Source organism: Cyrtonyx montezumae, unplaced genomic scaffold, assembly GCF_038088225.1.
Source record: "Cyrtonyx montezumae isolate F1298 unplaced genomic scaffold, pur_monq_1.0 scaffold_10, whole genome shotgun sequence".
Lineage (NCBI taxonomy): Eukaryota > Metazoa > Chordata > Aves > Galliformes > Odontophoridae > Cyrtonyx > Cyrtonyx montezumae.
In genome coordinates, this window is record NW_027071826.1 from 36,880,995 (window position 1) to 36,906,491 (window position 25,497).

The 25,497-nt window shown below is 52.0% G+C and overlaps 1 protein-coding gene across 1 annotated transcript; it reads left to right on the top strand.

Moving 5' to 3' along the window:
* On the top strand, window positions 1-23,908 carry ALX4 (ALX homeobox 4). Its single transcript, XM_065754955.1, has 4 exons — window positions 1-437; window positions 19,174-19,484; window positions 22,836-22,964; window positions 23,245-23,908. Exons 1-4 carry the CDS (start codon window positions 38-40, stop codon window positions 23,566-23,568), a joined length of 1,164 nt encoding a protein of 387 aa, XP_065611027.1. The 5' UTR covers window positions 1-37; the 3' UTR covers window positions 23,569-23,908.
* The last annotated feature ends 1,589 nt before the right edge of the window (window positions 23,909-25,497 follow it).

Consider the following 25,497-nt stretch of genomic DNA (forward strand, 5'->3'; position numbering starts at 1 on the left):
AGCGCATTAAGGACACTCGGGCCTTTTAATTTTAGGAATGAATGCTGATACTTGTGTTTCTTATTGTGATCCGGCTGCCATGGATTCCTACTACAACGCAGCCTCCCAGGGCGCAGACGGCTCCTCGCCTTTTAGGGCATTTCAAGCGAGTGACAAGTTCGGCCCCGCTTTCCTGGCCGCCAAAGGACAGAGCTTCGGTGACAGCGGCGCGAAGTGCCGGAGCCGCTACAGCCCGCAGGAATGCCCGTCCCTGGACGGCAGCGGGCAGGCACCGGGCCCCGCCGCGCCCCCGCCCGCCTTTAGCAAATACCCGCAGCCCCAGCAGCAGCCGCCGCACCTCTACATGCAGCGCGGCCCCTGCAAGACCCCCCCGGAGAGCAACCTCAAGCTGCAGGAGAGCGGCGGCCACAACGGAGCCCTGCAGGTCTCCTGCTACGGTGAGTGCGGGCCGCGCGGCGGGGCCGAGCCGGAGCGGGGCTCCCGAGGCCGTGGGGGGGGGGGTCTCCGGGGGAGGTCGCGGGTACCCCTAGCTCCGCTTCGCCGTGGTTTTGCGGCGAGTGCCGAGGAGGGAAGCGGCAGAGGTTCGAGGAAATAGCGGTGAATGAAAGAGAGGAGAGGAGCGGAGCGCTGCTCCGTGCTGAATGCCGCCGCGGGGACCGTTGCGCTGGGAGAAAACTTGGGGCCAATGTCCCCGCGCTCTGCCCCCGCCGCTGCCCCGTCCCAGTGCCCGACGCGGCCGTGTGCCTGCGGAGCCCCGGGGCAGAGCTCCTCGCGAGTGTCCCAAGGTCTCTCCGAGGTGCGCTGTGCCCGGGCGGTCAGGGAGGGGAAAAAATAATAATAATAATAAAAAAGAATAAAAACAAATAAAAATAAATCCCCGACCCTCTCTTTTTGCAGAAGAAGGGAAAGTGGAAATGAAATCTCCACCCTGGCCCTTCGGTGCGCTGCGGGCAGAGAGGTGCTGCCATGCCCCTGTCCAGATGAGCCCGCCGTGACCCCGCAGGGCAGGGACGGGCACGGTGACATGGACGGGCCCTGCCGGGCGCATTGGGAGCACAGGGACGGGCAGCGGGGCGGGGGGGGAGGGTGGGGAACGAAGGCGCCGAGGAGGGCACGGAGATTCCAGCGCCCGCGTCCCCGTCTCTCGCCGTCACTTCAACGGCTGCTTCCGTGCCCTCTGTGCTTTCTCTTTCTCCCCCACACACCTCCCTTTCCCTCTGTGCAGGTGTACGAGTGCGCAGACGGACCTCCCCTGCCCCATCCACCCTGAGTAAAGCCGAAGGGGTCCCCGAGCCCCCTGGCCCCGCTCCCCTCGGGCTGCTCCCTTCTGTCATTTACTCCGCGCCGAGTCCCGCTTCTCCGTGCCAGCCGGGGCCGCGCCCGTCACCCTATTTTGGGGCTGCACCCCTCCCCGCGGGAAGGGGCCGAGGCCGGTGGATGGCCGCTCCGCATTCGCGGAGCCTCGGGGCGCTGCGGGGCAAAGTGGGGCTCGGGGGGAGGCCGGTGCCGCCCCACCACTAACCGGCTCTCTTGTTTCTGTAGGCTGAATAAGCCCCGGGCGCCCGCTCAGCCCGCTAGGGCGCTTTGCAGCCCCAGGCAGAGCCGCCCGGATCTGCCCCCGCCGTCAGAGGACGGCCCCGGTCAGTCTCCAAAGGGACTTCGGATGGAGCCCCGGGTCGGTAGCGGATGGCCCGGCCCCGAACGCCGTGCGGTGCGGCCGGGGCCGGTGGGGCTGTAATGGGAGCCACATGGCTCCTCGAGGATAATTAACAACAACGCTAATAACGAGGGCTAACGATTTAGGCGGGCGTCTCGCTAATGGTAGCCACGTTCGGTTTCCTCGGGGCGAAAGCAGCGATGGCGGCCGCGGGCTGAGCCCCGCGGGGATCGCACCGCTCCGGGACCTTCGGGGCTGCGGCGGAGACGGCCGTCCCGCTCCCGCGGATCGCAGAGGACGTCGGAGCGGCGGCGGCTCGTTCTGTAGGGCCGGGAGAGGCCGAACTCCCGCGGCTTGTCCGACTCTCCGGGCCGCTCACCGGGGTCCGGTCTTTTATTAAAATAACCCCACTCCAAAGAAAATATACAAAAGTATTTAAAAAAGTATATATATATATACATTTATAATGAAAGAGCGAGGAAAGCACGAGGCTGTGGAAAGCGGAGCTTCTCCCCGGCGGTGCTCTCGCAGCTCGCTCCGCTCTGCGACCGTTCTGCTGGGGCCGATGCCCGTGCGCGCAGCCTGAGCCAAGCCGGGGGATTTCTTCTTTAATTTTAATTCCTTAATAAACACGTTCCGAGCTATAAAAAGCCCCCGCCTACCATTTATAGCTCCCGGAGTCTATTTCTAGACCGAATCCCTTCCATTGCATTGTACGGATAAATATAGGCAGGGAGAGCAGCGGCCGCACGTCGGCTCAGGAAGAAAGCTGCGGTTCTCGGGGTGCTCCCGCGGGGCTCCCCCCGCTGCGGACGGCCGCGCTCGACTCCCTCTGGCACCGCCCTAACGAGGGGCTGCAGAGCGGCACCAGCAATTAAAGCGAAGTCTTCATCAAAGCCCCGGAGCGGGTCGCCTATCGCGGCTCTCGGATGATTGATGCGCTGCGGTGATTGAGCTGCTGTTTGTACAGCGCGGAGCCGGAGTTAAGCTGCGTGTCCTATACCCGCACGCTGAAGTATGGGCTGGACAGAATGCTTCGGGAGGTGAAGGGAATGTGATGGGGACGTATACCCATGGGAAGCTGAGAGAGGAAACGGCCTTCGCGCGGAGAAAATCTGTAAGTGCGGGGTTAGGCACCTAATGAGCATTTCTTGTCTTAAGCGAGCAGCAAAAAGAGCAGGCTGAAGCGTGTTGTTAGCAGAAAGCGAGCTCCATAGGAATTTATTTGTCCGCCGCGCATTTTATAATCACTGCTATTATTTTAATGGACGCTTTTAATGCTTTTGTTTTCCACTCCTCCCCGTGATGCATACGGCAGGTCCCCTTCCTCCGGGACACGCCGTGCCCGGTGCCCTCCGACGGCACCGCGACGGGACCGCGCTCCCGGAGCTCCCTTTGCCGGCCCCAAGAGGGGCAACGCCTCACCCCCACCCCGGGCCCGGTTCCCTCCGTACCGCGGGGTTCGGGCTGCCCCGCCGCCCCCGTCGCGGCTCCTGCCCCGCGGCCGAAGGGAGGCGGGCGGGGAGAGGGGGAGCTGCCCGCACCCTGGGGGCCGGGAGGGGTGGGGAGGTGCTGCCCCGGCCCCCCGCTATAAAGGGATGCCGCCGGGACTCGCGGCGCGGCGCCAGCGAAGCGGGGACGGAGGACGGAACCCCGGGGAGGAGAAGGGTGAGCGGTCGGGGGCCGCGGGCTCCGCGCCGGCGCTGGAGTTCTCTTTCCCGTAATAGGGCCAACAGATCCGCCACTCAGGGGCTCCGCACCCTCCCAGGGAGGGGAGGGAGCTCCCGCCGGGAGCCGGGCAGACGCGCTCGGCGGTGCGGGGCCTCCTCCACGGGAGCTGCGGGACCCCGTCGGTCAGCGGCACGCCAAAGGTAGGGCCCCGCTCGCCGCCCGCCATCGGGAGGGCTCGCTCGCCGCTTTTCCCGGAGGTGCGTTGCGTTTCTCGTGGCTCGGCCGGAGGTCTGGCTGGAGATCTCGATAGGATTCCCGGGCCGGGCTGTTTATACCGCTCATGTGTCAGCGGAGCGGAGCTCCCCCCAGGAAGGTCTCTTTTCAGGGGAGTGCTGTTTGTTTTCTATTCGTCTGCTGCCGAGCGGGATTAGCTCCGCTTTGGCCTCGCGCTGCTGCAGCGCGCGGTGTAACCTTACCGGAGACGGGACGGGTGCGGAGGGAGAGAAAAAAGCCTTCGACTCGTGCTTGTCTGAATTGTTTTGAAGCAGACGAGGAAAAATACCGATGGGGAGGGAGATTTGGAGATGCTTACTGGGTGCGTCTTTTCCTAAGGGTTTGATGTGCTATTAACAATATATGCTGATGCCAGATAGCGCAAACGAGCTGCGTGTGTGTTATCTGGGGCTGCAGGCTGTTTATTTTGTGCTCCCTTTGAGTGCGCGCTCGGTGCGGTTGCATGACTAACCGGCTGCAGTGATTCACCGGCTGCTTTCTGGGTGATTGCTCCAAACAAGTTGTGAATCAAAAGAAAGCTCTCTGGCTGTGGTTTCTAACCTCCCAAGTCAAAACCCGGAGCGGGCTTAAGGGGAGCTGATGTGCAGACTTCAGTCCCTCAGATCTTGAAGATTTATCCCCTTTCCAAGCCCTGCATTCAGAGGCGGATGAGTTTCCCTTCTAAGAGAGAGGTGGTGTCAGGGAGGCTCACAGCCAAGCTCTGCACTGGAGGACATCTCCAGCCCGTCAGCCACCCCACTGCCCAGCTCTTCATCTGAGGCTGTTCAGGGCCTTTCAGCAGCTGTATAATTCTCAGGTAAGAAGCGCAGGGTGCCCTGGGCAATGAATGACTTCTCATCCCGTTTTTCAGCTTGAAGAACTGAGGCTCAAAATGCACGAGAAGCTCATGTAAGGCCAGGCTGTCGCCACGCAGCGGCATCAGTGTGATCTTCCCCAGGCCTGGCTCCAGCAGCAGGAAGCTCCCGCAGCTGGGGAGGGATTGGCGGAGTTACTGGGAGAACTCAGCAGGCAGAGGTCCTGATTTTGGAGAGGGTGAACTTGGGTTCCCTGAGCCAGGCCCTTGTTTGGTGCAAGAAGCTGTAGCAGTCTGTGTTCTTGCGTGCTTGGGTCTCTCAGCACAGAACAGAGGCTCAGCCTCCCAACCCACACGAATGGGCTCAGCTTGGGCAGCTTGACAAGCAATAGGTTGGTCACTGCTTTACAGAAAATGCTGAGAAATCCCTGCCTCAAAAGTGACGCCTCTCTGAGGCATTCATCCTATGAACCTCGAGGGGAAAAAAAATAAAAATCCTGACCTAACTATTAATCAGTCTGGGGAATAAAGGTCTTATACATGCATGAAGGTACATTTCCAAAAGGAAAAGAGTCATAGTTTTGGATGAAGAGACACAGCTGATGGAGAATGTTGTGATTTGAGAATCATTTACAGAGGGGTGGATGGGAAAATTTCATACGAATAAAGCGTAATCTATAGTTTATTTACAGTTCATAAATTCAGAGTAATTTGCAGCTGTTATCTGTCTCTCTGCTACCCCAGCTTCATAAGTAAAAGTTCTTAAGTAAAGGAGGAAAGCTACCTATGTATTAAATAAACAACCTCCTCTTTATTTTCTGCATGTGTTCAGGTGAATCAGTGCTATTACACACATTGATTCTGCTTGGCTGTGTTTCTGTTTGTGCTCACACACAGTCTGCATTTTGACTGTCACCGCTATGAGCATAGTGTAAAAGAGCACTTCTGGTCAGCGTGGTGTTTTAGGGGAATTTTTCTGCTGTAGAGATGGAGGGAGAAGGGATCAGAGTCAGAAGAAAGGAGGCAGGGAAGAGAGAGCTGGGAAAACTTTGAGGAGTGGTGTACAGAGGCAGACAGCTCTGTGTGAAAGGCGATCTGGGTCTGATTTTATGGACATCACAAACCCACTGGCATCAAATTCTTCATCTCTCCATTGGGGATAGCTGTGATTCAGAAGTCAGTAGCTGCTGCTTTCAGGTCCCGCAGGATTTAACTGTGGCAGGCTGATATGTTATATGCTGTGGTCTAGCTTTATCTTTGCTGATCAAAGACCATCACTTAACTTTGCAGCTAAATGCCTATAGAATCTGATAATTACTTCTGTGGGGAAAACGTGAATTAAGGTTTCACCCTGTTGGTGTTTATCTGCTTGGTAATATCAGTATTATTTCTGGGTATATTCCTAATCTGCAAGAGCTGTATTTGTTAGGTGTGAGGCAAGTGCTTTAGCAGGTACCTCAGCTGGAAGGGCAAGCTGTTTCAGTCATAGACAGGCGTGCTGTACGCTGAAGTGGTGTGAAAGTTTCATGCTGCCTTGAAGACAGCAACTGCCTTTGTTTGGTAAGAGTCTGAGAGCAGGGATGTTGCTGAGGGAGGGGGAGATACAGCAGTGGGAGACACCACGCCAAGCAGGGCCACGAAGGGTTGCAGGGGCCCTGAGATGAGAAGGTCTAGCAGAGTAATGAGAAGCTCAATGCAAATCCTCCACGTAGTTTTGGTGGTGAGATGTTATGTGTGCTTGTAGGGCAGAGGGATCGTGACCAAAACTACTGCAAAACCAAATTTGAGGAGTCAAAGCAAGACAAGGCTGGTTATTCAATGGGAAATGAGAAAGCTGAGAAGACAGAAGACTTTGGGCAGGGTTCTATCTGGGGAAAATAAGAGAAACTTGTAATATCAAGCCTAGAAATGACTCCTGTTCATTCCTCTTGTGTTTAGGGAGATGGACAGGGCTTTGTGTGCAAACACCACTGCACAGAAACACCTCAGGTCTCACTGGTTCCTCCCTGCACAGAAGTGGCCTCTTGATACCCTCAGATGCTGCTGACTGCTTCAGCTGCCAGTGCTGATGCTGATGTCAGGGTAGGGCTTGGTTTTCTAAGGGAGAAAAAGGGATCTGCATATTCTTCTGGTGCAAAAAGGATCAGATAACGAAGGTGTGTACAGAAAGCCAAGCTAGTTGGAAGCACTAGGAAGTGAAAGGAATCCACATGAGAATAAAAACAAAACAAAGCTGTAAACTTCAGCAGGCGAAGGCCAGTGTTAGGAGATTTTCCAGCAGAGGTCAAAGACAACTTGAGAATGATGTTCTGCAGGGACAGTGTGCGGAGGGAACTGAGGGACCTAGTTTTCCTGAGGAAAACTATCCCGAAGTGGAAACTGAAGGATCACCAGGATATTGGCATGCTGGGTGTGGAATTTGCCTAGTGCTGCTGGGCTGTCATGTAGGGGTTGGTCACCTGTAGGACTGTCTGTTTCCAGCATGTGTGCTCTGTAAAACAGGGGAACATCAGGGATTTCTTGCCCCAGCAATGCCACTGGAGAAAGGACTCCCTAGGAGGTTATCACATGTCTATTCTCCAGTTGGATGGAGCTTGGCCTGGCAGCATTGATCCATGAGGAGCGCATGAGGCTGAGCACTGGGCAGGTGTGGGCTGCAGTGCAGCCTGTGTGCTGGTGTCTGAGCCCTCCTAGAGCACTGAGCGGTTCTGTTCCAGCCGCTCCTGCAATGGTACATGCCCAGACCTCATCCTGGAGTGGAGTCAGGAGCACAGCTGTGGCAAGGACCCATACCTGAGAGCTGAGAAGTGCTCAGTTATAGACATAACCTGGCTTATCAAGATTTGCTCTGATCCTTCGTAAGCAGATTGGAGCCAGATATCAGTCTGAGCTAGACAGGACACAGCCAAATGCTGGAAGGCAAGAGGAAGAGGAGACCCACCTACATTGGCAGAGGACCTGCAGACATCCTGTGCTCTCCACGTCTCCAGATACCGGTGAGGACTTCCAAGATAAATAGCCGGTGGACCAATTGCTAGACATTTAGGCAGGTTGTGGAGAAGGAGGAGGCCAGAAACACTCCATGAAGCTGTAGGATTTATGGCAGAGCTTAAATATTGCATTTCAGCCCTTCAGCAGGAGTCGGAAAGCTGCTACTGGAAGAAAGGGAAGCTGGTTGCTTTAAGTCATACAATGTCCTGCGCTGGAGAGGAGTATTTTCATCCAGCTCATACCACTTCAAACTACTAGAAGGACTTTTTCAGGATAGAGGGCAATCGGGGGATTGGCTGCAACATCAAACATGAGTGCAGCGGCTGGGTTAAGTGTGGCTCTGGTAGGGGGTGGAAATATGGGGAGGCTTGTTGTAAATATCTAGCTAGTTAGGACAGAGCCTCGTAAAAACCTACTGAAAGGCCTAAACTCTGCTCAGGAAGCAGGGGCACCTGGAGCTGCACATACTGAGCTGGGTGATGCTGCTTTTAAGTTAGGACTGAGGCTGCAGCAAGGCTTTGTGGTGCCCAGGGCCGGATATTAAGTTGGTGTTCAGACCAACCCTCTTTTAATTTCCTTCCAGGAGGGGTACGTTTGTGGCTGATTCTATGAAAAATCCCCTATTCCTTGGCCTTGGTGGCAAAAAAGTGGTGTACTTGATTGTATATCCAATTTGCCTCCATTTGGCAGCCGTCCACTTGAAAGGGAGGCCCAAGGAGGAACCCAAGCTGCTGTAGCAAGAGTGAGGCTGCTTTGTGTGTGCAATGTACAGGCACTGCAGATGCTTCTTCAGGTTCTGCAGTCATTAACCAAAACTAGACAGAGTGGGAGACAATGGGACAACCCAAAATGGGGGCAATCCATGGGTGGAGGAGAAATGCCAATGGGAGACTCAGCCTGCAGGCGCAGGGTGAGATCCCAGCAGTGCTCATTGTGCAGGCTGCTGAGGGTGGTGTCTGATCACTGAGTCTTTCGATCCTTAAAAACATGCTTTGTGTGAAAGAAAGAGGTCTGTGCAATGTTTGTAATGGCTGCTTCTGTGGGCAGGCCCCTGAGCTGTCTCTTTGAGCTACCAGCCAGCTCTTGGGCCTTGGTTCTTGTCCTCGCTGGGAGAAAAGGCTAGCAAGTACTGTGCTGTTTAAATTATGTTAATCAAAGAATCCTTGTTCCTTGCAATTAATAGATAATATCTGGGATGTTCTGTACTAGGTTCATTTTGGTTTTCACCGTGGATCTGTGGAAGTGAAAATGGCTTTTGGGCTGGGACAAGTGCATAGCAAACTGTGGCATAGATTCCACACCATTTGTGTGTGCGCTCAAGAGACTAACAGAGCAGGAAATGTGTGGCAGGACATGCTGTCCTTGTGATAGCTGAGGGCATCTCTGTTAATGGTAACCTTTCAGGGGAAGTTTCCAGTGTGAGAGAAGAGCAACATGGCACTGGCTGGTTCCTTAGCCTTCACAGCCCTCCTGGGCACCAACTGGACTTATCTGTAGCCCTACAAGGGCTACAGAACACCACATACTACTTGTGAGAAAGGGAGTTTCTGCTGTGCACAGATGGGGAGGCACTGTGCCGACTTTAGACTGAAATGAACCTCACTGCAGGCTGACTGGATGCCTCAAAACTTGCTAGCACATAAATATGACATGTGTGACCCTATAGTGATTCAAACCCTAGATACCTTCACCTAACTGTTTGGTATGGAAGTGAACTTGTGCCCTGGCATCACATAGGAATATGCAGTGTTATTTCTTTTTTCTTTCACAATCTACAGAAAACTCTTCTGCTTCACCCAGTAGATGTGGGATTACAAGAACAGGGTTCAAGGAGCTACAAACAGTGCTCAGAAATACTCCTGGTATCAAAACAGGGCATGGTGTATAAAAGATTCATTAGATGCAACAAAGCAGATGTGTTTGCCTATTCTTTTCAGAGTAGCTGAGGAGAACCTCATTAGGAAAGCTTGGAATTTAAAGACAAAATATTGTATAAGAGGTAAGGAAATAAAACAGTGAGTGAAGAGTCTTTGAGGGTTTATTATATCAGAAACCCTCCAGAAATAAGAGGTTCTGAGGTTTTGTAGTGATATCAAAACCATTGGATCCCTTGAGGTTGTGTTCTCTCTTAGAGCAAGAGATAGCTGGTTGTAGTAGAAATGCAAAGTCACAGCCTGAAGCAGTGATTGAGCACCTGGTGGGAAGGTGGGACCAACATAGGGGAGTTCAGCTGCATGTAACATACCTGAGTGACCTGAAAAGGTGGAGCCAGGCTCCACTCCTCCCAAAGTTGGCAACGGAGGCAAGAGTATCTTGCTGGAGATCCCTGTGTACCTGAGGTTTTCTGAAGGTTAGCAGTTTCTTTCTGTTATTTCTGTGCTTGCAGCTGTTGCATATGAGCAAATCTTTGCTTGCTGCAGCCTGCGACAGATACCATGCTGTCGTTGCTGTGCTTTCCATTGTATCATGCTAATTTTGGGGAAAGCATGGAGAGATGATGGGTAAATGCTACAGGAGATGTGATGAGTGTCCTGGATAGGTTATATCCCAAAAGTAGGTCTCCAAAGATGAGGAGAAGCCCTCTTGAACTGTAACTCCTGGGGACATGACTGCCATTCACTGCTGTTGATGTTGTTGGGCCTTTGCCTAAGATGGAATCTGACAAACAATATTTGTTGGTAGCTATGGGTTTCTTCAGAAAATGTTCTGAAGCTTACCCAAAAAGGAGTCAACAGGCTATGATAGCAACCAAGCTTCTAAGGGATGAATTTTTCACCATATTTGGGGGCCTAGACATGAAGAACATGCAGAAAGGCGGATGCTTTTTGGTCAAAGTATTTCAACAGGTTTGTTAGATGCTAAAAAATGCAGTAGGAGTGTTCTATGGCTGGTGGCACGGGGAAGGCTTGGCTAGTGCTGGGTGGTGACATTGATCTGGCTGCTAGTGGCTCATACTGGCATAGATATCCCTGTGTACCCTCCCTGGTCTCCTGATGCTGCTCCTTAAGGTGTGGGCATCTTGCATGGTACTGGAAACCCTAGACTGAGCATCTGAATCGCCCTCTGGATGATAGAAGGAACAGAACTAACCCATTCCTTGTTCTGTTCTGTTTTAGTGATTTTCAGGGAAGTAGAAGTGTCAGAAGCACAGTCTGATTCACAGCTGTTCTTTTCAGCATTTGCCCAGGAATCATAGCATGCTCCTTGTAAGCAGTTCCTGAATTTGGGCCACTTGACACACATTAGTCTGGCCTACCTAGAGTCTGCGAAAGTTTCCCTGTAGAATGAGCTGGGTATTTTGAGAGACAAAACAGCGAGTTCAGCCTGAGTAGAACACACATTTGCTGAGGTAAGTTCACATGGACACATCACTGATTCCCCCACCCCTCAAGATGAAGAGCTCATAGAATCATTTGAGCAGAAAGAGGTCCTTAAAGGCCATCCAGCCCAACTCCCCTGCAATGAGCAGGGATACCTAGATCAAGGTGCTCAGAACCCTGTCCAGTTTGACCTTGGGTGCCTCTAGGGATGGGATATCCACCACCTCTCTGTGCAAGATGAGGAGTTCAAAGCAGATAATCCATAGTGCACCACAGTGACCATAGTGCACCTACTAACATGTGAGGGGCCTCTTGGCCTAGGAGGAGCTCTCAGAAGTGCTGGGTGGATCCCAAAAGGAAAAATAAAAACAAAACAACAACAACAACAAAAAAACAACAACAGAGGCATGCATGTTGAGTCTGATGGAAATCATTTCCTTGCTGGGGAGAAAATGAAGGATGACCAGGTTCAATTCACAAGGAGGTGATGGAGCACTGTGGTTTTCTTTTTTTTTTTTTCAGCCCAGACTATGTTCTTGACAAATTGCACTCATACACACCATCTCTCTTAGCTTGCAGTTATTTTATAAAGAACAGGGGGAGGTATTTATTCCTGTATGAGCTACAGCCTGAGTGAACTGGACTCTATAGCAGTTGTTCATAAGCCCCAGCTCCATCTGCTGTAGGAAATGCCCATGGAGATTTAAGCTGATTCAGAAAGCTGCATCTCCATTTCAGAAAAGGGAGAACGCAAGCTGCCAATGCTCATGGAGTCCCTGGACCCAGACAAAACTCTGGGAACTGGCAGGCCCAGCCACGGGGCTTTTGACCCCTTTGGGACGGAGAGCTCCTCCTGCTCCTTCTTGGCGCTAATGCTTTAACAATAGAGCCTTGGCTTCTTGCAATCCATAGCCTTCTAACTGTGTTCACTGAAGGAGTTTTGTAGCTTGGAGAACCACTCTTTACATGTGACTGTGTGTCTTTTCTGAAGAATCTTAAGAACAAAATGAGTTGCTGTAGCAATTGCATGCGCCTCTCATGCATGCTGCAACTTTATAACCAGAATATACCTTCAGATAGCAAACCTGAGAAGATGTTTTGTAGGAAGCTGGATTTGAGATAGAAAAGGAAGGAGAAAGTAACCTGCTGTGGCCCAGCAAATTCTCCTTGCAGACATCTTTTCTCATCCAACCTGAGGGTTGGAGATACCCCAGGATGCAAGGAACAGCCAGTCCTGTTCCCTATAGCAAGTGCCCTGAGTCTTTGGATGCTGGAAACTGAAGCAATCCTGGCTCTGCCCAGCAGTGTCAATGGGTGCGTGAGTGCTGATGGGCTCCTGAGTCGTGCAGCCAAAAGGTGATTTGCACTGGTGAGCTGAAGGTGGAGATGTGGTGGACTCATGGAGTCTTTCCAGATGCTTGGCTGGGTGAGCGTCACTGCTGGAAATAGGTTTCTGGGGCAAATTCTCCTTTTCACAAGTTCCTAAAAACGATTTCTGTAAATATTTGCTAATGTTGACGTGACATTTTCAGTCACGCATGGCAGTATGATCTTACTCTGGAATGTTAACTGGAAACAAACAGGAAAGTGGGCATGAGTGCTGCTGATGTGAGCGCAGTTTTTAATTTAGGCTGATTTTCATGGTCATCATCTTTCACGTAATGACCTGCTTCTGCTGGGAATTAGTGGTGCTCCAGGAGTTCTGCTGTTTTTAGGTTTCGTGACTTTTTGTTCTCTGTTCAGAAGCACGATACCAGAGTTACTGGTGTCTACTGTCTGACACTTCCTACAAAAAGCTGCCTCCAGTTGCCTCTGACTTAATCAAAACTTAATGATTTGGACTTAGAAATTCCCATAGTATGTTTGCCTCTGTCTGTTTTTATAATACTGAGATTTTTTTTCATCTGAATCAATTAAGCTTTTTCCAAGAACATAGCTAAAACTAAGTGCATTTTTGTTTTTTCCATGTCAAAAAAAAAAGAAAAAGTTCTGACACTGCCTTTTATTAAATGTTCTGGTGCATGGTGCTGTGGAACAAGAGCATCCGGCTCACAGTGGAGCTGGGGTTTGGGTAGAAAATGTGTGTTCTGAAAAGCTGTTCAGGAACAAGACTGGAAGAGCTGTGGTTCTAACAATCTCAGAGATGGCTGAGCTTTGATTCTTACACCTAAATTCATGGCAAGTTTCCCTTGTAACCCTTGACAGGGTTACAGCCAGCTCTAAAAGTGCTCTTCTTGTAGTGGCCATTTCTTCCTGTAGATGGTCCAGCCTTTCTTGGACCTGAGTGTGGTAGGGGAGCACATGAGAAAAGCTGTCCCTGGGTAAGAAATGTTGATATGGAGAACGCTTGGTCTGGAGGCTGAGGAGTGTACTGCATTGTATGGGGGCTTTTTTCCCCTCTCATGGTTTCAGGCATGCAGTGCTCTGAATTTTGTGGTATCTGGAGTTTTCCCTTTCAGCAATTTGTGACTTCCCTTCCACAACTAAGAGGCACTTCTGCTGAGGCTTTCCTTGTTCAGCATTACCTAATGGATTTTTTTCCCCCTTAATAACTGTCATTTGCCCTGCATCTTGCTTTTCTCAACTGAAAATGAAAGATGTCATTTGCCAGCTGCAAACAGCATTCATTATTCGTTTACCAAAGGAATCTCGGGCACATTCATCCCATTTCCTCTGAGTGCCTCATTATCAATAAACCTTTACCTCACCACTTCTATAAGTCATTTTCACCCTTTTGCTTTGTGAGCCAAATGCTTGAGGTCTTGTACAAGCATCTCACGGCAGTCATGGGCCAAGTCAGGTGGTGGTGTTTCTACCCCTTGGACAGCTGGTAAAACTTCATGAAGAGCAGATTATTACCCTGCTGGCGGTGGGCACAGTTTTTGGGCACCACTGTTTTGCCCTTGCTTCAGTAGAAGTTCTTGGTGGTGGTTGCCATTGTATCATACAGGACCTGGTCCCAAGGTGAGGCAGGGCTGGGTGCCATGGAGGCCAAGAGTTTATTAAGCTTTGCTTCAGCTGGAGCTGAAGTATGTTCTTCTAGCGCCAGGCAGCAGAGGTTAATGGAGTCCCTCTTGTAGATGTTTTATGACACTCTTTTGGGATACGTATAAAAGGACTGAGACTTTTGGAGTAATTTAGCTAAATATTTGCTTAGACTGTGTAAGGAGCAGCTAGGGTTTCCAGGCAGGTCAGACATAGGTGGAAGTTCCTTTATTTCCCCTCTCCCCTAGAAACTGGGGTGACTGGCCACCATGATGCCTGCAGCACTGTTCCCATCCCCTGAGCCCACAGTGGGGAGATGTTTGGCAGTGGGTAAGCTGAGCAATGGGGTGAGGAGGGGTCTGGAGGCAATCAACCTGTCGCTGCCAGTCTTCCTGTTATTTTGTCTTCATTCTTGGTCAGAAAGTTCCCGTTCCAGCTATGCTACTTTTTGCTTTAGGTTGTGATTTTTCTGCCCTGTTCTTGTCTGCCAATAGAGCTGATCCCTGCCTGCCTCCCGTCCCCAGTGACTCTAAACTGGAGGTTTGGTAGCCAGAATCCTAATTTCATTCTGGAGTGCTTACAAAAGCCTGGTGCTCGCAGGAACGTTAGCAATTCCCAGACCTGGCTGGCTTGAGTATTGCGATGTGCAGTGAGAATGGAAATAAGCTCTAGTTGTGCTTCCAAGAACAGGCATGTTTGGTAAGGACTGAATGTTTTCCTTCCCTCGCCTGTGCCTTTCTATACTAATCAGCTGTATAAAACTGAGGAGCAGCAGAACTGTTGTGCTAAAGGACCTGGCCCACACTTTGGTTCAGCGTTTAAACTCAGCCCTTTCTGCAGTACAGTGAGGTTCAGCCAGCTTTGAGTGTTTTCTGTTTTTATTTCTTCTTTCCAGCTTGTAAGTAGGAGCTTGTAGTACCCCAGTCCCCTTGTGATGCACTGTGCTCAGGGCTATTCTGGCATCTCACAAACTGGGGATCCCAGCTTCCCCCACACTGGGGCGCTCTCACTTACCCGAGGGTCTGTGGACCTCTGGGAGGTGCAATCCGAATAAACAGCTGTTGGCCGGAGTGCAGGCATGAGTCCATGACTGAGACAATGTGGAAATGCTTTGGAAGAAGGAGACCACTTGTTCTATGGGTACCAAATGCAGGGCCAAAAGGAATCTGGAAGTCCTTCCAAACTGCCTATGGATTTTTTTCCTGCCTCATCCCCCTTCCTGGGCAAATGAGTGTCAGTGACGCATCGGTCCAGAGTAGTGAGGTGGCTTTTGGTACAGGTGTGCACTTCTTGGTGGAGATGCAAGTAGGATGTAGCATAAATCCACAGGTATTCCAGCTGGACTTTGCATGTAGTGTAGAACACTGGGGACATGGCTTAATGGGCATGGTGGTGAAGGGTTGATGGATGGACTATAGATGATCTTAGAATAATGGTTGGAAAAGATCTATATGATTGACAGCCATCACCATATTAAGCATTGAACTGTCTCTATGGGATCACCAGGGCTCTGGCTGCCCAGAGCCACACAGTGTTGACTGTCACCCTCCTTCCACTGCCACTTGAAAAGCTACCCTGCCTGTCCCTACCAAGGCAGATCATGTCCACAGGGCACTGTGGTGTCACTGCCATCACTGAAGACATTCCTGTGCTAAAGAGAAGAGAGCCTGGTCAATGTGGATACATGGGTTCATCAGGGAGAGCTAAGATCCCCAGCTCCAGCATCGGGCACAAACCTTCATCTCCTTTTGCCATTGGAGGTGAAGCTGGCACACAGCCCAGCAGTCTCACATGTTCCCAGCAGAGGCCACGGCTGCGCATCCTCTTGCTCCAACTCTTCCTGAGCTGCGTTCTGGCAGCCAGAAGAAGAGCTGCAATGTTGGTGGAACCATTTTTGTGCCTTCAAAATTCACTGGTCAGCTTTTTCCTGCTCTTCAAATGGATGTGTCAAGCTGAGAAAGATTGGGGGCATAAACTATGCCTTTTTTCTCCAGCCACAGCTTCTGTTTAGAGCTGGCAGGATAGATTTGTAAAATCTGTAAAAGCCTATTTTGTTGCTGTTCTTTAAATAGCGTGAAAGAGGAGTGAGTGGCACATGGTGCACCCTCGGAGCTGATGCTGAGCTCTCCATACGCAGCCACAGGGTGTGCAAATTCACCTGCTCAGGGATTAAACCACAGTGTGCTCACAGGCAAGGCTCCAGCCTGTGTGATAGGCAGGTTTACAGATGGGAACACTCTGCTTCGTGCAGGCTCCAGAGACCTGTGGGCAGGCTGGGCACAAGGAGCTGTACTCGTCCTTACGTGGAGTGAGAATGGAGGTGTTCCACTCAGCAGCAAGGGCAAGGCAGCTGTTGTGGGGATGGCTTCTCATGCAGCCTTCCACTGCTTGCATATAGGGGAGGAATGATGCTCATTGTTATCCAGTGTGGAGGTTTGGTTAATTATGTGCTCACTGCTAATGAAATCAGTGATTCTGAAGCAAGGCACATAATTCTGCAGCTTTTCCCCATCTTTGAACCTGCCTTTCTATCTGTATATCACAAAGTATTTGTTCCCTGAATGGGAATAAACCTCGATTCCTTCCTTGTAACAAATGAATGAAGGAGCCCAGCTGCTCCTTTTAATCCTATATAACCCCAAATGAGATTGTTGTTGTGTGTGGGGTTTTTTTTTGTTTCTTTGTTTTTAAATGATAATCCTGTGCTATAACAGGAGGCAGAAGGCTGCAACATCCAACCTGGAGAAGCAGCAGAGCAGCTTCACCATGGGTATAGAAGGCTGTAGGGTTGCTGCTGCTGACAGGGTCCTGGAGGTGTGTAGGCTGGATGGTGCTGCAGCTCCTCCTTGTTAAGTGATGCAGCCAGTGCTGCCCACACCAGATCTAGGCTGAATGTCAGGGCTGCCACTGAAGCATCAAGCCACATGCTGCCAACACAATGCACTGGGGAAACAGCCCCGTGCCAGCAGAGTTTGTGGGTTTTGTTGACCATAAAGGTGCCTCACAGCCTTGTAGGGTGCTGTGCTGTCTCTGTAGGATCTGCCTTTTCTCAGGTGAATCACAGCATGTGATGTGTGTGAAGGAGACACTGCTTTGAGCTGAGCCTAGCACTGCTGTGTGTGCTAGAGACACCATGTTCTCCCCTACCTTGTGGATATGCCAAACTGAGTTTACTTCAAATTGAATTTCATGGTTAAGTTTGTACACAGAACAGCCAGTTAAGAACAACTCAGATACGTGCTGTGAACTCACAGCATGGCTAGAAGCCTGTTCTCTGTGGGGAGAGATCATTTCAGGGCCACCTGGCCACCACAGTGCCCAAGCACACAGCGTGCTAGGGGTTCTCCCTCGGGAGGTCCCACAAAAAGATGTGCTGGCACCAAAAAGGCATTTCCTCTCATTCAGGGATCCAGGAAGGAGCTGTGGTGGAGCAGCACAATGCTGGGGACCTGGAAGCCTGGCTGTTCCATGCTGCCAGCTGGCATTTCCTGCGGGGTGACTCAGGTGTGGCAGTGCCAGTGGTGTAGCAGACAGGGTGAGGAACTGGGAGAGGCCAGACAATCTCCTTCCACTGTAATGAAGGCAAGGAAGGAGCCAAGAGCACTGAAGGAGGCACTGAGCAGTCCTGTTGGGCTTGTAAGGGTGTAGTGACGCTCGCATTACCTCCTTGTCATGGAGATCTTCACAATATGTAACTCAGGGTCTCGTTAGGTTTGATTAGAAACAGATACCCCAAACTTTGCATTGAAACTTTGAGGCCATCTCCAGTTACAGGAAGCCTGGGCATATCCATATGCAGATGTATGCAATTTGTTTCACTTGAGCATTTAGCATGACTGGTTTGAGGTCAGGGATCCTGTTCCTAGGGAATGGCAGTTGCTCCTGTGGGTGTGGAGCAAAGAGAGATGCGTGTCATCCCAGCGGGCCACCTCCAGCCCATCTTCTGCCTGTGGACAGCTGGTGGCTGAGCACTGGAGGTGAGGAGAAGTGCCAGGGAGCAACCAGGGGATGGCTTCAGGGCCTGTGTTCCTGCTGCAGGGGTCTTGAGGCAGCCAGCATGGCTGGAGAGAAATAGACCCAGCTTCATGTCACCCTAAATATTAAATAAATAAATAAAGATAAGTTTAGGTTTGAGGTTAAGGAAATCTTTTCAGAAAGAGAGGTGAGGCATTGGAACAGGATGTTCAGGGAGGTGAGGGAGTCACTGGGTGATGTTCAAGAAACATGCAGACACGGCACTGAGGGATGTGGTTGATGGGATGATGGTTGGGCCAAGTGATCTTAGTGGTCTTTTCAAGCCTTAATGATTCTATGATCCTATGAAATAAGTATCATTTGGCATAGCGTGTGACTGATGCCCAAGGTGCCCTCGGTGCCCTCAGTGCCCAAGGTGATGAATCCTCCTAAGAACCAGACTAAAACATTGAGATGATAGACAATGTGAGGCTTGTTTGAGCTCCTCGAGAGCCTGAGAGAACAGCAATAAATCCTTCTGAAAATCCAGTGGAGTGGTAGAGGCAAATAGCTCCCACACCTCCAGCATCAACCCCAGTCCTGGCCAGTTCTCCTCTGCGCTAATTAGGCAATTTCTTTCTCAAAGCCCTTTCATGTCTTATCCTCCCACACTCAACTTTGTGCCTTCCTGCCCTTGTGCCCAAGAGCAGTAGCCACATTTCAGCCTATTCATTTCAGCCAAATTACATTGACTCAGACCTTCAGCTGTGAAAGTGAGTGCAGACCTTCTCACAAATCCACCCGCTTCATGCTTTTGGCTATGAGGCCACAGCCAAGCTATTCACCAAACAGCAAAGCTACACATAAATGATGAGTTAGACTGAACAAAGACTTTGGCAAAGATGTCTGGGTTAGTATAAGTGACCTTGGAGATGTCACTGCAGAAATCTCCCAAGGAAAACTCCTTGTAAGGAGACCATTAAATAGTGGACTTATTTCCCAGAAAGGCTGATCCTGGACACGTTTAAAAGCAAGTTAATACGAAGTTAAAAAGGTAAGCTAGGTTTTCTGTTCTTGGATTGGTAAAGAGAGCTTGGGCAGAAAGTATTCCTGCATCCTTTCTGCCTAGAAGCTGCAGGAGAGGCTCAAGTCTGTTGAATTTCTCTGCCCTGTGCCAGGCTGGGATTTCTGCAGGTGTCCCACATCAACCCTTCCTGTGGTGATGGGCACCACTTTGTGAAGGGTAGTGAGTCTTCACAGCAGGTTGTGGGGTTACCTGGGGTGTAATCAGCACTGGGACACGTGGGGATGCGTGCCCATAGAGCAGTGCCTCTTGTGCCCAGCCCCAAGCCCAGACTCCCATTTTCCCCGTGCCTCCTCCCCATCACCATCATCTGTTTGTTTCTGTTAAAGGCTTTTCCTGTTGCTGGAGCTCTCAGTCTAAACAATCAATCGGCCATAAGATTTACACCTATTTTAATCTCTCTTTCTCCCTCCTCACCAAACAGGTAAGGAGAGCAACTTGGGAGAGGCTGACTTGCAGCCCAACACCGACCCCTCGGGCATGGACAGCAGCTACCTCAGCGTGAAGGAGGCTGGAGTGAAAGTCCCTCAGGACAGGGCCAGCACAGACCTCCCCAGCCCCATGGACAAGGCGGACTCGGAGAGTAACAAGGGCAAAAAAAGGAGGAACCGTACTACCTTCACAAGCTACCAGCTGGAGGAGCTGGAGAAGGTCTTCCAGAAGACCCACTATCCAGATGTCTATGCCAGGGAGCAGCTAGCCATGAGGACAGACCTCACCGAGGCCCGAGTACAGGTAACAGGAATTCCCTGGCTTGGGCTAGGGGTGGGTGATCTGTGAGCCCCTTGCCCTTGAGCATGCATCTATACATCATTCTTTGATGACCATCAAAAGTTGCTGGGAAGCTAGGACATTATTCTGTCATCCAGCAACTCTGTGACTTCTGTATTCAGGCAATCATTGGATCACCATCCCTAGAACTTGCATTAGCATCAGGAATAGCTGGAGTGGGAATGCATTTGGTTATATCTTTCATACCAGGAACCTTGCTTCCTCTCTGCTCTGATCCCTACAAGCAGTTGTTGCAAACAAAACAGTCAGGTCATCATCCCAGTGTTTGTCCCTGCACATTCATTCCAGGCACAATCCTAGCTGCAGGACTTTCTCACCTGCTCTCCAGACCAGTCTGCAGGGCTCCGTGCTCTTTCCCAAGGCTGTTTCTCATCATATCAGTGGTGGCTGTGTCTCAGCAGAAAGCAGAGAGGTTCCTGTTGGTTCTGTGAGTGGGCAGGGGTGGGCACCTGGCAGCATTCCCATGCCTGGCTTTCCTCCACATCCAAGCAGTGCTGTCCCTCCCCAGCATCACTGCTCAGAGCCCTGGGAACACAAGGGATGGGACAGAATGGGATGGCAGGGGGCTTCGTGCCTGGGGAGTGCAAAGTCTCCTCTACCCCCTTCCAGAGCCCGCACTCAGATTGCTGGAACTGCTAATGAGATCTTTTCAGTGGTGCCCCTGTGATGCGGCGGGGCTTGAAAGTGAGAGGGAAATGTCAAACTTGGCTGTAGTGAAATCAGTGCCTTGGAAGTAAGAAAAAAAAAAAAAGAGAGAGAGAAAAAAAAAAGAAAAAAGCAAAGCAAGAAGTAATATATCTTGATCCCTTTTCCCCCATAAAACCCTGGGAGGCTGGTGGAAGGAGCGGAAAGACTGAGCTAAGCCTGCAGGAAATTAAACATGAAATGAAAACAAGCTCAAGTTATTCGGTTCTCTCATCCCAGGCTCCAATTTCCCATTCCAGGCCACTGATAAAATGGTGTCCAGTTTCAGTGCTCAAGGATGAATTCTAGCTCTGTTCTTGTGGGCTGGAAAGCAAAGGGCTGGTGGCCATCTCTGGCAAGAGGGCACACGGCCTGGCCATCAGCAATGGGACAGGCCTGGGGACAGACAGACAGAACAGCAGAGGTGGGAAGGGGCTGAGATGAGGATAATGGGCACTGGAAGGGGAAGAGCAGATAGGAGGGAGGGGAGCTTGCTTTAATCTTTCACTTGGTGGTGGGCAGTGCCAGTGCAGCCCCAGGCACTCAGTGGTACTACAGCCTCTGCACCTTGATGGGCACCCATGTGGCAGTGCTGGCTGGGCAGTGTGGGTGGGGGGAGGGTGGGAGGCAACATGCTTTGTTTCAGCCCTGCTGCCTCCACGGCATGGCAGAGTGCATGCATATGGATTGAGGTACCAGCATATGGCTGCATGGTTATGGAGACACAAAACATTTTCTGTTCTGTAGATTTTTATTGGGCTGATTGGATACATCGGAGCTTATCAGAGCGCTGTCTGCAGGAGTCAGATCTGTTCCCTCCCTACTTGTTCACACCAAGGTGCAGTGCAGCATGAGCTCTCTTGCAAGCACCTTGTCCCTGCTTGCTAGCATAGCCATGACTGCTGCACTGAGGGGTGCAGCAGCCTCTCTCAGCTGAAGGTGACAGGCAGTGAACAGAAAATGCAAGTTTGGTGCTTTTTTTCAGATTTTTTTCTAGATGCCCTCTTTCGGTGCCTTTGAATTCAAGGATGCCAGGGGAAATTCTACATGCCAAGCAGCCTGAAAATCACTTGATCTCAAGGAGAAATGAGAGTTCTTAAGAGTGGAGCAGTGTATCGCAAGCAGCAGTGGGGCACAGAGATCAGGGAGTGTCTCCATCCCCTGAGCGTGGAGTATCTGCACAGCCTCCCAGCTTGCACTTCTTCAGGCCCAGCCAGTTTAAACCACTGCCTGGCCATTGCCAGCCCCATCCAATTCATAAACGCTGATGCTGGGGTCAGTCCCATGCAGGGCAGTGCAGGTGAGTGCTTGCCAGGAGGGGTCTGGCCACATGTGCTGGGCATATGTTGGCCCCAGCACGGCCCACACCATGCTGCCTACCTGCAGCATCCCTCTGTGCACAGCGGGGCCCCACCGCCCTGGGAGGAGCCGGGTCAGCACCGCTGGCTGTGAGCCCACAGATCAAAGAGGCACAATCCCGGCCGGCCCTGAGACTGGCCTGCAGCTGGGCTGGGGCGGCCGTGCCAAGAGGAGGCAGAGGAAAAGCAGACGGATGGATGCCTGGGGCACCAGTGTGCTCCTGCAGGATGCTTCGCATGTGCAGCACTCTCAGCTGGGGTGATGTTTGGGCCCTTCTGCTGAACCGCACCCTCTGGAAATCCTTGTAGGGTGGAAATTGCACCCGTAGGGAAAATCTCAGAAAGCACAAGTCCTGGTGCCGATTTCTTCCTGGAATGGTTTCTAGCTGAGCTGACACCGTGATGCTGTTTATGTCCAGCTCACCGAGGAGAAGAGCATCCAGAGGGGCTCCTGTTCCTGTACTATTGCTGCAGTGAGGTGCCAGCCCTGCTCACCGTGCAAAACTCAAAGCAGAAGCAAGAAGCTCTGGCCTGCTCCTTTCATGCACTGGCGTGACCTGCACACCCCAGCCCCTGGTGATCGCATGCATCGCTCGGTGCCTTCAAAGCAGCTCGTGATTGATGTGTTTCCCTGACTCACAGGCTTCAAGACGCTTTGAAGACACTGGGCCAGGCTCTGATCTCTCTTATGCTGATGCAAATCAGGAGCAATGCTGCTGACAACGGTGCAATAATCCACACTGATGTCAAGCCAGTAAAAATAAGAGCAGAAACAGTTTTGGTCTTTCCGCTGCCTCAAAGGCATCCAAGCAGTGCTGTGAAGAGCTACAAGATCTGCAATGCAAAGTGGGTGCAAAGCAGAGGACATGCAACTTATAGGAGCACACTTGTTTTCAGGAGCTAAGATGCAAAGGAGCACTGCAAACTCTTCTTTTTTGTCCAAGAGTTAATGAAGACTGGGGAGTTCAGTAGTAAATAGAAGTTCTCAGCCAACAGCACCTTCACAGCCAGGACTGAGCCTGGGGAAAGCCAGTGCTGCAGGTCCCAGCCTGGCACCAGCACACACAGATGTCTGCTCCTTGTCTGGGCATGGGGGAGCTAGGTCATCCCGGGCCAGAGCCAGCTGCAGGGCAGAAGTCAGGGGCCAAGGTCGGGCTTCTCCTCGAGCATGGGGTGCTCAAAGCTCCTGGCCCCGTGGGCCCCCAGCTCCTGTGCCCCCTGTTCACAGTCCCGCATGCCCCTCTCCCCACAGGTCTGGTTCCAGAACCGACGAGCCAAGTGGCGCAAGCGGGAACGGTTTGGCCAGATGCAGCAGGTCCGAACACACTTCTCCACTGCCTACGAGTTGCCTCTGCTCACCCGTGCTGAGAACTATGCCCAGGTGAGCACATCCCCTGCCCATGTCCATCTGTTCATCACCGCCATATTCCTGGAGCCTTCCAAGCCGTGCTTTGCTCCTGAGTTTCACCCCCTGTCCTCAGGTTGGGATGCACCAAGCAGCTGTTCACCTGTGTGCCCTGATATGCTCCTTCAAGAGCCACTGCAGCAGGCACCAAGCCCTGCTGGGCATCAGATCCATCATGCCCCGTGTTTTCAGCACATCCTAGGAGGTCTAAGGGTTCCTCCCCGTGCACTGACGTGTCATTTTTTTCCCCCCACAGATCCAGAACCCCTCCTGGATCGGCAATAATGGAGCCGCCTCCCCAGTGCCCGCCTGTGTTGTCCCCTGTGAGCCGGTGCCCTCCTGCATGTCCCCCCACGCGCATCCCCACGCGGCCGGCGGTGTCTCCGACTTCCTTGGTGTCTCCGGTGCCGGTGGCCACGTGGGCCAGACTCACGTGGGCGGCCTCTTTGGCACTGCCGGCATCGGCCCCGGCCTCAATGGCTATGAGCTGAACAGCGAGCCGGACCGCAAGAGCTCCAGCATCGCGGCCCTGAGGATGAAGGCGAAGGAGCACAGTGCCGCGATCTCCTGGGCGACATGACAGGGCTGCGGCCCAGCGCCTCGGCACACCGCGAGAGCCAGCGGGGAAGCCGGGACACCCTCCCACCGGGACTCCGGCCAGCCCTTGCCTCCTCGGGGATGTGAACGCAGCACTTTGAGCTACCCTAGGTGTATAGAGGACGTGTGTTAACGTAAGTGGTGTGCGCCCAGTGAGGACGTGGGAGGTCCTGGTCTCTCGGCACCCGCTCAGGGCTGTGGGGTGTCTTCTGCCATTGCTGCGGCCTCCCCTGGGACCTGGATGCCTTTTCTCTTTTTCTGACACCAGATGTGCCTTTCCGGAGAGCAAGAGCCCGCCAGCATCTCCAGTGGCTTCCCCCATCCTGCCACACATGCAGCTCTTCCCTCCTAAGAACCCACCCACCCCACGCAGGGGACGGGATAGGGACTCTGGCACCAGCAAAGGGATGCTCTTCAGGCTGCTGCTGCCTTGTGGGAGCCATGGCTGAATGGGGTGAGGGGATACCTGAGGCCAGAAAGGAGGCAACGCCATTCCACCTCCTTCCACCCCGCTTCCTTACAGCAGGAGGTGTAGCACAGAGCTTAGGGGCCTCTTGTGCAGGCACAGTGCCACCACACTGCTTGTCCTTGATGGCTCTCCAGCCATCCAGCTTGAGATGTGCCCATGAAGTGATGGCTGCCTGGCCCTGCTGGCACCTTGAAGTAGGTCATACCCTCATGAGCACTTGCAGTTTGCTCTGTTATAGTTGTGGCCACTGCACAGTAGCAGAACGTGTTCCCTGGCTTTTACAGGGCCGGGAGTCACTGCTCTCTGCTCTCGGGTCCCACAGAGACCCCAGAGAGGAACAGCTTGAGTGGAGCACACAGTCAGGGCTGCATGAGGGCATCCTCACCTTGTCCCTGGCAGCCCCATGCAGCAGTATCTCCGTCACCCCTCCATCTTGGCTTCCCCAAATCCCCTGCCTGTACCTCTCCACGCCTCCCTATGAGTCAGGGGAGGGTCCAGGGTTGGGGATAGTGGCACTACTCCATCTCTGACCACTCCAATCCCCCCTCACCTAGCAGAGTGAAGGAAAACACCAGAGCTTGCTCTCTCTCCTAAAATCAACCTACAGTTAGCTCCCCATGTGCTCCCACTTGCTCAGATCTGTTAAGTACCATCTCCTTTGTGAGGCCAACTCTCTCACAAGCTCTTCCATAGTCTCATAGCACCAGGAATAATTTCAGTTTCCTTCTGCCCCACTGAAGGTCACCAGCACCCACAGCATATGGCTTTGCACACTAAGCTCCAGTGGGGAAGCGCAGGGTTTTGCCCCAATGCACTCTATCCCTCTATGTCCAGGGAGATCTAGTGGTGCTGCAGACAGGCTACGACCAAGCATCATGATGCAAGTTAGCTGTGTGCCATGTAAAACTATTTCTTCAGTGCCTAGATGTTGCCATACACAACATGAATGATTAATCGATGCAAGATGAAATGTAACACATGCTTATTGGAATATGGAAAGACCTGTAGTACTGTATCTTGTCTCTCTGTAAATATGCTGAGATGGCTGGCTCGGTGCTCCCTGGGATCAACATGCAGTCAAGCAGACTGTGCAGATGACCTGGGCTTTTCTCACAGAAGCAAACAAGACTCACATCCAAGCATGAACGTTCAGCTGAGTTATCAGACAAAAATGTGCTTCAGGTGCTAAAAGTGATGCTGATTACTGAATGGCTCTGGATCTCTGCCCAAATCTCTCTTTTCTGCGTGCACTGGCAATGATGTTACAGTTTAAATTGCATTGAATATCACCGTTTACCTTACCCCAGCCTTCCTCACCCAGAGCCCTTTTCCCACCATTCAGAGGGAAAGCTGCTTTTCCATTGCAGTGCTCAGCCCCCAGAACTGAGCAGCGTGCAGTTGTTTGAGTGGGTGCAAGGGGACGGATGCTGCAAGGATGTGGGT